The 15,300-nt window shown below is 43.8% G+C and overlaps 1 protein-coding gene across 47 annotated transcripts in view; it reads right to left on the reverse strand.

The window, feature by feature from the left end:
- EIF4G3 (eukaryotic translation initiation factor 4 gamma 3) overlaps window positions 1-15,300 on the reverse strand; it is a 457,314-nt gene that overhangs the window by 125,974 nt on the left and 316,040 nt on the right. For 29 of the 47 annotated variants that reach the window (XM_048825364.2, XM_048825383.2, XM_048825377.2 and 26 more), the window contains 3 exons: window positions 12,570-12,658; window positions 6,424-6,673; window positions 985-1,142 (listed from right to left, as the gene is read on the reverse strand). In XM_048825364.2, coding sequence (XP_048681321.2) covers window positions 985-1,142; window positions 6,424-6,673; window positions 12,570-12,658 — 497 coding nt within the window. The remainder of the gene's footprint in view (window positions 1-984; window positions 1,143-6,423; window positions 6,674-12,569; window positions 12,659-15,300) is intronic. The other 18 variants (XM_048825402.2, XM_048825407.2, XM_048825403.2 and 15 more) reach the window with 1 other exon arrangement.

Genomic DNA, 15,300 nt, shown 5'->3' on the forward strand with positions numbered 1-15,300 from the left:
ACCACGCTGTGCCCCGGAAGCAGCCAGCAGCAGGCCATGGGACTCCGCATACTGCCCCCGGCTCAAGGACCGGCTTCGCACTCCCATTGGCTGGTTCCTGGGGGGAGGCGGTGCCTGTGTGTGAGACCCATGTGGAACCCCTTGCACGCCTCCACCTAGGAGCCACACCTGCTTATGGCTACTTCTGGGATGCAGCACGGTCACAGTGCCAGGAGAGGCAGGAAGCCTGCCTTAGCACCCCCACTTCGCCACTGACCGGGAGCCGGCCGAGGTAAGCCAATCCCAACCCCAACCCACGCCCCAATCCCCAGCTGCAGCCCTGAGCCCCCCAAAACCTGGAGCCCCTTCCTGCACCCCAAACCCCTCATCCCTGGCCCTACCCCAGAGCCTACATCCCCAGCCCAGAGCCCTGACCCCCTCCCGCACCCCAACCCCCTGCCCCAGCCCTGAGCTTGGCCCAAACCCAGAGCCCCTTTCCCCCCAACCCCTCATCCCTGACCCCACCCTAGAGCCTGCACCCCCAGCCCAGAGCTCTGACACCCTCCTGAACCCAACCCCCTACCCCAGCCCAGAGCCCCGTTCCGCACCCCAAACCCCTCATCGCCAGTTCTGTTGGGTTGCGGGCAACAACAATTTTTTTCAACTGGGTTGCCAGAAAAAAAGTTTGAAAATCACAGCCCAAGCTTGTGTTATTTTATAATATGTGGCTTTAACCAAATACCGTCCCATTCCCTTGCTGACAAAACATATGCCAAAAAGCTCACCAAATACTCTAGTTTGCATTAGAATCCATAGTTATTAATATGAATAGAATCCTGATGCTTACTGAATATGCAACAGAACCAGGAACCTGGATGAGCTGTTAGCATTGAGAAATTCAGATTCTTGGCATTTAAAAGTTAAACCCCCTCTTTCTCATCCCATTCCCTTTCAGTCAAATGATTCTTAGTGTCTTCACCTCTTTATTACAGAATTTGCACACACCTGTTTTATTGGGTCTCCTCTCACCTTGTCGAGGACCACATCACTAATGGGAGGCAGCCCTTCCGGTTTCTGTATACAGGCAGGCATGAACTGGAAATCCAGCAGGAACTCCCTATCGTACTGCTTCTTCCCTTCAGGATCCATGGGCTTCCACTGTTCTGTAATGATAGAAGATGGCTAAGGTTCATAGGCAACACAAAGAGCTTTGCTCCTGGAGAGTACACTTTAGATAAACCTGGAAGAAGGTATCTTTGGCTAAAATTGTTTTTTTAATTTTCACTTAGAAATAAACAAGTTAAATTGTCAGAGCATAAGCAATGGGGAACATACAGCACAGTCCAGGAGGAGTCACATAAAGTATTAATGTCACCAACTTTCACCCATGACTAGATGCTAGAGACAATAAAAATCCAGGATAGAGCTCTTAAGTAAATAGATTCAGGAACGGAGGAGCAAAATCAGAGAGTTTTTGAAAACAGGGCAACAAAATGCTTTGACTTCTGAGCACTCTATCCTGGGAGTGGAACAGAGTTCAAGTGCAGCTTGAAAATGTGAAAGTTTTTTGCTTTACAATGTCAATGCTCAAGGTAAGACAAATGGCAGAACCATGAGGGACAAGCACAACTGCAGCTGCGCAGTCTACAGAAAATTAGCATCTGAGGATCTGGAGCCATGATTTTCTCTGCTGGCAGCAGTGTTTAAAATTAGGATAGAAAAAAACCCCTCATTATCTACCTCTCATAACTGTTGTTCTTCAAGCTGTGTTGTTCATGTCCATTCCAAGTAGGTATGTGCGCGCCGTGTGCACAGTTGCTGGAAGGTTTTCCCCTAGCGGTACCCGTCGGATCGGTTTAGGCACCCCCTGGAGTCATGCCTTCATGGCACTGCATATGGGGCCCTGCCAACCCACCACTTCTTCAATTCCTTCTTGCCGGTTCACTCCAACAGAGGGATAGGCTGGGGGGTCTGGAAATGGACATGAGCAACACATCTCAAAGAACAACAGTTATGAGAGGTTTCAGAGTAGCAGCCGTGTTAGTCTGTATTCACAAAAAGATAAGGAGGACTTGTGGCACCTTAGAGACTAACAAATCTATGTGAGCATAAGCTTTCGTGAGCTACAGCTCACTTCATCGGATGCATTCAGTGGAAAAAATGCACTGAATGTATCCGATGAAGTGAGCTGTAGCTCACGAAAGCTTATGCTCAAACAAATTTGTTAGTCTCTAAGGTGCCACAAGTACTCCTTTTCTTTTAACGGTTATGAGAGGTAGGTAACTGGTTTTTCTTCAAGTGCTTGTTCATGTCGATTCCAATTAGGTGACTACCAAGCAGTACCTTTGAAGTGGGGTTGGAATTCACTGACTCACCGACTGAAGCTCTGCTCTGCCAAATGCTGCATTGTCCCTGGAATGCTGCGTAATGGCATAGTGAGACATAAAGGTGTGGACTGATGACCATGTCGTGGCCCTGCAGATCTCCTGGATCGAGACCGGTGCCAGGACTGCCGTCGAGGAATGTGCCGTCAGTGAGTGGGCAAGTATCTTTGTCAAATCCTAATATGCCCAGATACAGGACGTGACCCACGATGAAATTCTTTGGGAAGACACCAGGAGGCCCTTCATCCTATCTGCTACTGCAACAAAAAGCTGGTTCGATTTTCAAAATGGCTTTGTCCATTCAATATAAAAGGCCACTGCCCACCGAACATCCAGGGAATGGACTTTTTGTTCCCGGCTATTAGTGTGTGGCTTAGGGTAAAATACTGGGAGAAAAATGTCCTGATTGGCATGAAACTGAGACGATCTTTGGAAGAAAGGCTGAATGAGGCCGAAGCAGTACCTTGTTCTTATATAAGAAAGTGTAAAAAGGTTTGGATGTTAGGGCCTTAAGCTTGGATACCCTCCTAGATGAGGTTATTGCCACCAGAAATCCCACCTTCCTTGACAGGTAGAGTAGTGAGCATGTTGCTAGGGGTTCGTAGCGGGACCCATTAGTTTAGAAAGCACCAGATTGAGTTCCCATGTAGGAATCAGTTGTTGTACTTGCAGGTATAACCTGTCAAGTCCTTTAAGAAAACGGCTGGCCATTGGGTTAGCGAAGACTGATTGGCTGGCAACCCCTGGGTGAAACACCGAAATGGCAGCCAGGTGAACCTTTATTGACGACACCGACAGTCCTTGCTACTTCAAGTGCAGCAGATAGTCCAAGATGAAGGGTACTGATGACTTCATCGTAGAAATATGATTCCATAAGGACCAAATTGAGAATCTTTTTCACTTGGCCAAGTAGGTGGCCCTTGTGGATGGTTTCCTACTGCCAAGGGCCCCAAATATGTCAGCTCTAGTGGATTTAACCATGAAGCCTCCATGCCGTGAGGTGGATAGATTTGAGATTGGGACGCCAGAGATGGCTGTGGTCCTGGGTGATCAGGTCCGGAACTAGGGGCAGGATGATCGGGGTGTCCACTGACAGTTCCAGGAGAGTGCTATACCAGTGCTGACAGGGTCAGGTTGACGCTATCAATATCACCAAGGCTCCTTGCTTTCTGCCCTTGAGCAGAACCTTGTGGGCAAGTAGAATAGGCGGAAATTCGTAGAACAGGTGGTCCTTCCAAGGAAGGAGGAATGCATCTGCAAACGAGCCCGGGCTGTAATTCAGAAAGGAGCAGAACTGCTAACAACTATCTTAACTATTCACAGATTAAACTAAGAGACCACTAGGGGATCACTCAAGCCATGAACAAGAGAAGAGAACGCTCCAACGACTGTCACTGGAGGTAAGAAGGAACTGAACAGGTGGTGGGTCGGCAGGACTGTACATGCAGCGCCATGAAGGAGCAACTCCAGGAGCACCTGAACCATGACGACAGGTACTGCTAATGGAAAAACCTTCCGGCGACTGTGCATGCAGCATGCACACACCTACTTGGAATTGACATGAGCAAGCACTTGAAGAAAACATCTACTAGCTCAACAGCCAGGTTGATTAATCAGGCTCATAAATGGGGAAACACACTTTTATCTGAAGAAAAACATCTGAGATTCTTTTTTGTGTGTTTTACTGAGACTGAACAGCATTGCTCTGTTTCCTACCTAATCCATCAGTCTATTCTATTAAACTTTTCTTCCTATGTCTTTCTGCTCTTTCCTCATTTAATTCCTTTGAACCTTGAGTTCAGATTCTCTACATTATGACATCATCTGCACCCCTATGACCCCACAAAGAGAAACTTGTTCCAAACAACAAGCTTTTCATTGAGAAAGAAAATATACCACATACAAAGGATTATAATACCTAGACCTTTTACAGTGTTTTTCACCCACAGATCTTAAAGAGTTTTTATCACTACGCCCATTTTACATATGGGAAAAACAGGGCCAGTGCCAGTTCAGCGGGCGAGAAATCCAAATCCAGCAGCCTGTCCACTGGACCACACTGCTTCCTCACTTGTATGTGGATAAATATTGAAAATTAGAAAAATAATAATTACATACACACAACTTTTTTTCTTGGAAGTTTGCTAAAAAGAAATTATAGTGTGAAAAGTAAGCAGCTAGTAAATGTCAGAGACAGCCTTCTTACATATAGAGCAAACCAAGGCCAAATGGAGAATTCTTCCTAAAATCTACTAGAAGGAAAATCTGTATAGCTTTGAAAAGATCTAACAACTGAGGATTATTGTGCAAACTAGTCAAGATCACCTGTCAGAATAAAAATGAAGTGCTCTTTGCTTTCAAAAGGGATTCACTTGATTCATTCCTTTTAGGAACAAGTTACAGCACGGCCAAAATTAGTCTATGAACCACCCAAAAAGTCTGAAATTTGTAGGACCATTGACTCTGCATGACATGTTTCTATTAAAAGACATCTTATAAATTGCAGGTTTACTTTAAAATCTGTTTACCTGATAAGTAGGTGGTCTACCATAAATAGATAGGTTTCAGAGTAGCAGCTGTGTTAGTCTGTATTCGCAAAAAGAAAAGGAGTACTTGTGGCACCTTAGAGACTAACAAATTTATTTGAGCATAAGCTTTCGTGAGCTACAGCTGGTGCCACAAGTACTCCTTTTCTTTTTTCATAAATAGATAGTAGACTACCAGAGGCTTTTTATTTTTTTTTTGGTAGCCATGCTATGAATTATCATGCTATCAACAGATGTGCTTCTTTCTGCAAGTTAATATAAGAAAAGCTACTCTGATCCTCAACAGAATGGAATGCTGCAGAAGCAGCAGCAGTGTAATTGGACTGCAATAGTTCCTCATCGCCTATATTTCACTCCCCAGCTTTGTGTCCGTGTTCCCTACCTATTTTACTTAACACTTTATATTTATTAAGCTCTTAAGGAAATTGTTTCATTTATTCAGAGGAAACCGCATCTGGAAAATAAAATACTTGAAAGTTAGTACTAACACCGAGTAAAGAACATCGCTTCAGAGTCTTTGCTAAACAGGGAGACTATACAGCAGTTCAGGCTATACAAAATAAATACAATCATTAATAAAAGAAAACAGGTATAGCATCTATAACACTACATACCAGGAAAGGTATTGTCTTCTTGGAACCCAGACTCTAACCATTTGACAACAGAATAACATTTCATATCTTGATTAGGGCTAGATAACTAGGATTGGTCAGATTATTAACATACATTATTTATTTTTTATTCAGCATAGACTTGTAAAGGATCACCTTCTCCAACTGGGACCAATTTAGAAATGGAAGGTTTTGAATGTCTAGATGTAAATCAGAGGCCAGTAGGTTAGATTAGATCATATGCAACCCTCTGGCATTAAAATCTATGAAATTGTATAACTGGGTAATTGTTTTAAAATAATACAACTGGGTTTGGTATTCAGTAGTTAAATCTGACAGTGTAATCTTTTAAACCCACTTTAAATTAATATCTGTTGTTTTATATTACAGCAGAGCTACTATTCTAATGAAAAGATCTCATGGTTCTGTTTTGTGTGTCAAATATTCTCGTGTCTCCTCTAATTAAAGTTTCTAAAACTAAAAGGACTTCTCTGATCAATTTCAAAAGCCAGGCGTGCGGCAGCTACCTCACACAGCCACTTGTACTTGTGCTGAAGTCATCTACACACAGACATATAAATTGATGCAGCCAGGAATTTCTTCTCCTCTCACCCGCTTCCTCTCCAGTCCTCTCTTCTCTTTCACCACCAGAAAGGAAAAATGACACTTTCAATACTGTCTCCTCCTAGAAGGGCTCTCTAGGCTTGTAGATTAGCAAAATCCCAACACAGCTAAATACTGTAAAACACAACATCTCCCCAGTGTGAGTACACTGCTTTCAGTCCATAAGCACCCTTCTTTTCTTAGGGCCTATGTAGCATTCCTTACTCATCCTGAAGGAAGGGGGAAAGAGAGAAAAGCAAAGCATGCATGCATTCAGGCAGGCTGGAAGGCCGGATTTACCTGGTTTATACTGGTATTCTAGCCCTTCACCAGAGCTCTCTGTGGAGCCTGAATTAGCATCAGCTCCTTCACTCTCTGAAACACACTCAGCTCCGTTACGTATAGGCTCTGCTTCCTGCTCTCCATTTTCTTCCACAACTTTTGCTTTTTTAAGTTCAGAGGTATCTCTTTCCAGGTGGAACACATGTCTCATTTTATCCTGTTCAGATTCAGGTACTTTGTCACCCGAAAGTTCCTCTTCTACTTTACGCTGAAGCAGAAGCAAGAGAGAGATTCTGATTAAAAACAACACCATTTCCAAGACACTCCGTATGTGAAGCGGCTACATACTCTTCACTACAGCACATTTGCACAACACTATAATGTATATGTATCTTAAACTGTGACATGTACGACTATAATGAAACAGAGTAAATAAGATCATTTACTCAAAACGCAGTATCTCATTTTCTGAAGTAACCCACTGTCAATTAACATTGTAACTGGAATGGCTTAATATTACCTATAAAGTCTACATGTACTGTTGAGTTAGAATGGAAGGAACAGTTAAGCCCTGTAATACGATGATCAGGAGTAACAGATAGGAATCCAAACCCATGCAATCTCTCACTCCCTCATCTGATGGGAAAACAGCAGCTCCACTAGTGCAGAACCCTGTTCATAGGGGTTGTTTCTCTAAATGAAAAACACCCGCTGCAAACTGGAGCAGTTTCCAATAAATAATGCTAATGTAACACACAAATGCAATTTCATCTGGCTGCTATTTCTCAGGAAACCCCATATTTTGTATGGTTTCAGAGTAGCAGCCGTGTTAGTCTGTATTTGCATATTTTGTATGTTATCCCTGACTATTAAATTTTAAAATGCTCCAAGGGGACAGCCTTATTCTGATGACAATCAGTGAAGTGCTAGGAACACAATTTTCCTGGGAGAAGTCCAGATTCAAACCACATTCATCCATTAAAAGAATGGTGTAATTAATTTATGATGCTCAAAAGAAGAATTTGATCACTTTGCTATCTAAAACATAGCATTCAAAAATGCTTTCTGCACTGTTCTAAGTTTCAGAGTAACAGCCGTGTTAGTCTGTATTCGCAAAAAGAAAAGGAGTACTTGTGGCACCTTAGAGACTAACCAATTTATTTGAGCATGAGCTTTCGTGAAGTGAGCTGTAGCTCACGAAAGCTCATGCTCAAATAATTTGGTTAGTCTCTAAGGTGCCACAAGTACTCCTTTTCTTTTTCTTCTAAGTAAAGAATTTGTAAATTTACTTCATTTTTCTTTAACTAAATTTGGCATAATGGCCTTGGAGACTGAGTCCTCAACTGAATGATGAAAAAACACACAGCAACTGCAAGCTTTCCTGGCATTGCCCCCTGCTAGTGTACTTCACACCCTGGCTTGGAAAAGGGCATGATGATGCACACTACATGGCTTACTCCCTTATATTTTGGGAAGCTAATATGAGGGGGCAAAGAGTCCAGAAGAGCTGGCTATATTTTAAAGAAGCCTTATTGAGGGCGCAGGAACAAACCATCCCGAAGTGCAGAAAGAATAGCAAATATGGCAGGCGACCAGCTTGGTTTAACAGTGAAATCTTCGGTGAGCTTAAACTCAAAAAGGAAGCTGACAAGAAGTGGAAATTTGGACAGACGACTAGGGAGGAGTATAAAAATATTGCTAGAGCATGCAGGGGTGTAATCAGGAAGGCCAAGGCACAATTGGAGGTGCAGCCAGCAAGGGATGTGAAGGGTAACAAGAAGGTGGTCCTGCACTTAGGAAGGTATGTTAGCAACAAGAAGATGGTCAGGGAAAGTGTGGGGGAGGCAACATAGTGACAGATGATGTGGAAAAAGCTGAAGTATTCAATGCTTTTTTTGCCTCGGTCTTCACAGACAAGGGAAGCTCCCAGACTGCTGCACTGGGCAACACAGTATGGGGAGGAAGTGAGCAGCCCTCAGTGGTGAAAGAACAGGTTAAGGACAGGGTTTAGAAGAGAACTGGATAAATTCATGGAGGTTAAGTCCATTAATGGCTATTAGCCAGGATGGGTAAGGAATGGTGTCCCTAGCCTCTGTTTGTCAGAGGGTGGAGATGGATAGCAGAAGAGAGATCACTAGATCATTACCTGTTAGGTTCACTCCCTCTGGGGCACCTGGCATTGACCACTGTCAGTAGACAGGATACTGGGCTGGATGGACCTTTGGTCTGACCCAGTATGGCCATTCTTATATTCTTAAGGACTATTTAGAAAAGCTGGACATGCACAAGTCCATGGGTCCAGAACTAATGCATCCAAGGGCGCTGAGGGAGTTGGCCGATGTGATTGCAGAGCCATTGGCCATTATCTTTGAAAATTCGTGGCGATCGGGGGAGGTCCTGGACGATTGGAAAAAGACAAATATAGTGCCCATATTTAAAAAAGGGAAGAAAGAGAACCCGGGGAACTACAGCCTTACTTCAGTCCCTGGCAAAATCATGGAGCATGTCCTCAAGGAATCCATTTTGAAGCACTTGGAGGAGAGGAAAGTGATCAGGAACAGTCAACATGGATTCACCAAGGGCAAGTCATTCCTGACCAACCTGATTACCTTCTACGATGAGATAACTGGCTCTGTGGATATGAGGTGGATGTGATATATCTTGACTTTAGCAAAGCTTTTGATACCATCTCCCACAGTATTCTTGCCAGCAAGTTAAAAAAGTATGGATTGGATGAATGGAATATAAGGTGAATAGAAAGCTGGCTAGATTGTCGGGCTCAACGGGTAAACAATGGGTCTGCTGGATGTCTAGTTGGCAGCTGGTATCAAGCGGAGTGCCCCAGGGTCAGTCCTGGGGCCAGTTTTGTTCAACATCTCTATCAGATATCTGGATGATGGGATTAACTGCACCCTCAGCAAGTCCACAGATGACACTAAGCTAGGGTGAGAGGTAGATACGCTGGAGGGTACGAATAGGGTCCAGAGTGGCCTAGACAAATTAGAGGATTGCGCCAAAAGAAATCTGATGAGGTTCAACAAGGACAAGTGCAGAGTCCTGCACTTAGGACGGAAGAATCCCATGCACCGCTACAGACCAGGGACCGAATGGCTAGGCAGCAGTTCTGCAGAAAAGGACCTAGGGGTTACAGTGGACGAGAAGCTGGATGTGAGTCAACAGTGTGCCCTTGTTGCCAAGAAGGCCAATGGCATATTCGGTTGTATTAGTAGGAGCATTGCCAGCAGATCGAGGGAAGTGATTATTCCCCTCTATTCGGCACTGGTGAGGCCACACCTGGAGTATTGAGTACAGTTTTGGTCCCCCCCACTACAGAAGGCATGTGGACAAATTGGATAGAGTCCAGTGGAGGGAAACAAAAACTATTAGGGGGCTAGGGCACATGACTTAAGAGGAGAGGATGAGGCAACTGGGGCTATTTAGTCTGCAGAAGAGAAGAATGAGGGGGGATTTGATAGCAGCCTTCAATTACCTGAAGGGGGGGTTCCAAAGAGGATGGAGCTCGGCTGTTCTCAGTGGTGGCAGATGACAGAACAAGAAGCAATGGTCTCAAGTTCCAATGGGGAAAGTCTAGGTTGGATATTAGGAAACACTATTTCACTAGGAGGGTGGTGAAGCACTGGAATGGGTTACCTAGGGAGGTGGTGGAATCTCCATCCTTAGAGGTTTTTAAGGCCCGCTTGACAAAGCTTTGACTGGGATGATTTAGTTGGAGTTGGTCCTGCTCTAAGCAGGGGATTGGACTATATGACCTCCTGAGGTCTCTTCCAACCCTAGTATTGTAGATTCTATGACTTCAATTTCAACGGTCCATTTAATAATTAGCCTTTCTGTTGAATTTGCCAACTAGGGGGCAAACTGTGATGGTAGGATATATAATGTGAAAGCGTGATGTGGGCACCTGTCCACTAAGAACTGGATATTCACATAATTAGACTGTATGCCATTACTGCATAGTAAAAACAGGCACCTGCTGACACCAAGGATGAGGCTCCTAGTACATCCACCTGTCAATCCTCATTGACAGGATATACTAGGAGCAAAGACTCATGATTAATTCTGCAGATACAAGCAAATTGGTGCAACATACTTCTACAGTGGAAGGATGACAGAGCTGCAGTAAACTGATCTGAGTGATCAGAGAAAGCTGTGGAACATACAGCCTGCCCACATGCAGGGTGCTCTCAGAAGTGACAATGAATAATGCTTCCATTTACCCAGTTTGGCTAAGGGCAGGCAGTTTTTCTAGTTGTGCTGATAAAGGACAGTTTTAATCAATCTGATTATAGAGTCTATTGCTAATTCCCCCTTCTTCATGACTCTTCTAATACTAGATTTCCCCAGATAATTTAAAATACATTTTGACAGTAACCCCATAAGAATGTAAACATAATACCACAGGGCTCCCAGGTAGCTTTCTCAAAAAAGTCATGCCAGGGCTGTCATTCATCCTGGACACCAGGGTTGTATGTGCAGAACAGTTCAAATCAAGCCATTTACAAACATGCCTTATGAGCAAAAGCTTTAGTTTAACTTTCAAGTTACCTTTACATTCTTCATAGTGTACCAGATCATGAACAATTCCACCACTCAGAACATTTAAAATTATTTACCATAGCATTTGACAAATTATAACTATAGTGGGTCAGTGCATATGTAGAAGAACTGAAACAAATTTTCAAAATATATTTTTAAAACTATGAATGAGATATGTGGATTATTGTTGATAAATATAGTTATGAATGCAACACTTATGTGTGGGAAGAGGATAAATAAAATGGAACTATACTGACATTAGAACAGACCCCTGCCACATGTCTCTCATTCCCTGGAAAAGCAAGTGCTGGGAATGCTGCAGTAGCGCTCTTGCCACTCTGCAGAGTCCATCACCCAAGCTGGAAAGTTTGATTGATAAGAAGGGTAGTAACCAAGATATGGACCTTTGGGGTAGTTAAAAGCTCGGTTAGGACAACTGGGGAAGAAAATAAGATATCACTGGCTGAAAAAGTAGTGAAAACTGAGAAGGTTTTCTATCTTCAATATCTATGTATGAACTTCTCCCCACCCTTCTCCTCAACTTAGTACCACAACACGTAAAAATGTAGTTACTGCTAAAGGACTGACAGCACAGAGATGATAGCACATAGAGAAGCAGGTAATGAATTGCAGAAACTAGTTTAACTAGCAATGTGAGGAGAGAAAACCCACCAAGACAAACCGAATGAAATTAATGCACTCATATTAGTTTTTTGTTTGTCTCTGTACAAAAAGTAGAACTCTCTCAGACTTCCAACAGTTTCTGCACATTTAAACATGGCCTACATGGGAAGAGGACTCCAAAATAAGACTTTCTAGTGTCAATAGTTGCAATTCCCTTTAGTCTGCTACACATTACAGAAGTAACCCCATTAAGACTCCCAGTGTTCTGATCCTGAGAGACCCACTGCCAAAATTCTGTCCTTGAAGATGTACTGCAATAATCCCATTGAAGTCAACAGGAACTGTGCAAGTTCATCCAAGGGTTATCTTCTGTCCCTTAATACAGATGGTGGCCCACATCAGACTACCAGAAAGAAGGACCTCACACCAGTGCAAACTTGAGAGAACAGGTAGAGGGAATCTCTGATTTGCTGAAAATTTTCTCTATTCATGTAGCTATTGTTGATATGCAGGTTTGCATGACAACTTCAACTCTTTCACTTCTCGGCTTCTCCTCCAGCTTGATTCTGCCATGAAGACATAGTTCTTTGTTCATGACATCACAAATACAGCATTGTGAAGGGGAAAGGCATGCTATCCCACTCAACACCAACATCTGAGGCTATTTATTGAGCAGCTCTAATGGGCTCCAAAGCGAGACCTGTCCAATCCTTCACTTGAACTACAGTAGTTACGACGAGTGACCCTGAGCGTGGGGAGGATATAAATTAGACAAAATGAATGCATATTTAGGTATCCAAAAGATCTGCAGACTACAGATATCTGTTTAAAATATAATGGAGTGTATCTGACAGTTTGCCCCCACAATCAAGTCCATTTACACCTTCTTAGCTAAATGAGTGGTAGTGTGTGACCCAAGCTAGCCTTACAAGAGGGTTACACATTATCTTGAAAGTAAGATATAGGAAGATTACACTGCCCCTTACCTCTGTTTCCGCCTCTAACACCTCCTCAGTGGCTTGGGTCCGATCTTTTGGTTTCTTCCACATCTTTGGTGCAGCTACAGTTGTTTGGGCTGCAATACAAGTTTACGCCCATTACTTGCCAACACCAAATCATGGTTAGACTGGTCTGGTCCTGGGTACTACCTTCACTCTCACTTGAGCTTTGTTTTCAACCACATAGAAAAATAAAAATACCCAAACCATTCTCTGGAACTAAGATCCAAATGATAAGTTTTTACCAAAAAGCAGTGACAGCTAAACGGCCAGAGCAATGTTAGAACAAGACAGAATTTGTTTTACAAGCTATTTTTTCATACTCTAAGACGGGGTGGGCAAACTACAGCCCACGGGCCACATTCGGCCAGCCAGCCAATTTAATTCAGCCCTCGAGCTCCCACTGGGAGCAGGGTCTGGGGCTTGCCCCACTCCCATGTTCCATCTGGGGAGCGGGGTTGGGGGCTGCTCCGCGTGCGCCATGGCTTCTGGAAACAGTGGCATGTCCCCCTCCGGCTCCTACATTTAGGGGCAGCCAGAGGGCTCCAAGTACTGCCTTGTCCGCAGGTGTCACCTCCACAGCTCCCTTTGGCTGCAGTTCCTGGCCAATGGGAGCTGCGGGGTGGTGCCGCCTGGCTGTGCTTCCTCATAGGAGCCGGAGGGGGGACATGCTGCTGCTTCTAAAGTGTCGCCCGGAACCTGCATCTCTGATCCCCTCCCGTGCCCCAACCTCCTGCCCCAGCCCTGATCCCCCTCACACCCTCCGTCCCAGCCCAGAGCACCCTCCTGCACCCCAAACCCCTCATCCCCAGCCCCACCCCAGAGCCTGCACCCCCAGCCAGAGCCCTCACCCCCCCCCATTCCCCTGCCCTGGTCCCCCTCCCGCCCTCTGAACCCGTTGGCCCAGCCTGGAGCACCCTCTTACACCTCAAACCCCTCATCCCCAGCCCAAAACCGGAGCCCGCACCCCCAGCCAGAGCCCACACCCCCTCCTACACCCCAATCCCAATTTTGTGAGCATTCATGGCCCCGCCATACAATTTCCATACCCAGATATGGCCCTTGGGCCAAAAATTACTTTACAGAGCAAGGAGTTAACAACTGGCAATACAATAATAATGTAGGAAAATACACAGCAATACTTCATACCTTATAATTGATTGAAAGAGTACTACTATTGACCAGGATACTGGGTTATGCTCGATAGTTTTTTCCAAAAAGAAAAGGAGTACTTGTGGCACCTTAGAGACTAACCAATTTATTTGAGCATGAGCTTTCGTGAGCTACAGCTCACTTCATCGGCTGCATACCGTGGAAACTGCAGCAGACTTTATATACACACAGAGAATATGAAACAATACCTCCTCCCACCCCACTCCACTGAAAATTTTCATGCAGTTGATAGATTTCCACTCCATACAGCTAAATGCAGTGCCTTGCATAATGACAGGTTTCAAAGTAACAGCCGTGTTAGTCTGTATTCGCAAAAAGAAAAGGAGTACTTGTGGCACCTTAGAGACTAACCAATTTATTTGAGCATGAGCTTTCGTGAGCTACAGCTCACTTCATCGGATGCATACCGTGGAAACTGCAGCAGACTTTATATACACACAATTCTCTGTGTGTATATAAAGTCTGCTGCAGTTTCCACGGTATGCATCCGATGAAGTGAGCTGTAGCTCACGAAAGCTCATGCTCAAATAAATTGGTTAGTCTCTAAGGTGCCACAAGTACTCCTTTTCTTTTTGCGAATACAGACTAACACGGCTGTTACTCTGAAACCAGTTTTTTCCAAGAGTGTCCTAAAATTTTTAATTTCTACTTCAACAGCAACCAGAAACAAAACAGAAGGAATAATGTTTTAATGTGTCATCCAAAAGGATGGCACTCTAGATGTGCAACACGTCACTGGCAACCTGCTTATCTTTAATTGTGTTTTTAATGAATTTCAAAAACCAATTAATAATTCTATTGTTTATCACCACCAGCTGGTTGAATATATAACATAAAATATTTACAGCCATCAATGATCTATCTGATCACTATTTTTTTTTCCTCAAAAGTGAAGGACCACAAGGAATATTAATACTCAAGACAGACAAACTATATTCATCCAAAATCTCTGTGATCTGTAGTATCAGCTCTACCAGGCTTGGGAAACACACACATGCTTAACTAGAAGCATGAAAAAAAACCCAATGAAATGAATGGGACTGCTCACATGCTTAAAATTAAGCATGTACAAAAGCGTTTGCAGGATCAGCGCCTCAATTACTAACTTTTCTCTATAACATCTGTAGAACAACATGGCATGTACGTACTTCAATATAAAACAATAAAATGGAATTAAGAGGCTTTACACACAGATGACTGAAGGGAGAGTGACTAAAGACAATGCACCGATACACATTAAGTATGGAACCGTAACTAGATCCTAAGTTGCTGAAATTTGTTCCTCAGGGCAAAAAGGAAATTGGGTTCATTAAGTTTCCAGTGCCCAAAAAGATGCCTTGGTGGTTCCGTGGCTTGTTAACAGAGGTTAGTTTGACTGGATTTTCGGAGATATAACTGGAATCAGCAGAAATCATTACAGCAAACATGCCAGTTGGAACATGGTGTGTGACAAAACAAACTGCTACGAATACTGAGACAGTCGCTGTCTCTATGGAAGATAACAAAGATGGCCTAACAATATATACTAGGCTAATTAAAGTGGAAT

This window comes from Caretta caretta, chromosome 18 (assembly GCF_965140235.1).
Source record: "Caretta caretta isolate rCarCar2 chromosome 18, rCarCar1.hap1, whole genome shotgun sequence".
Taxonomy (NCBI): Eukaryota; Metazoa; Chordata; order Testudines; family Cheloniidae; genus Caretta; species Caretta caretta.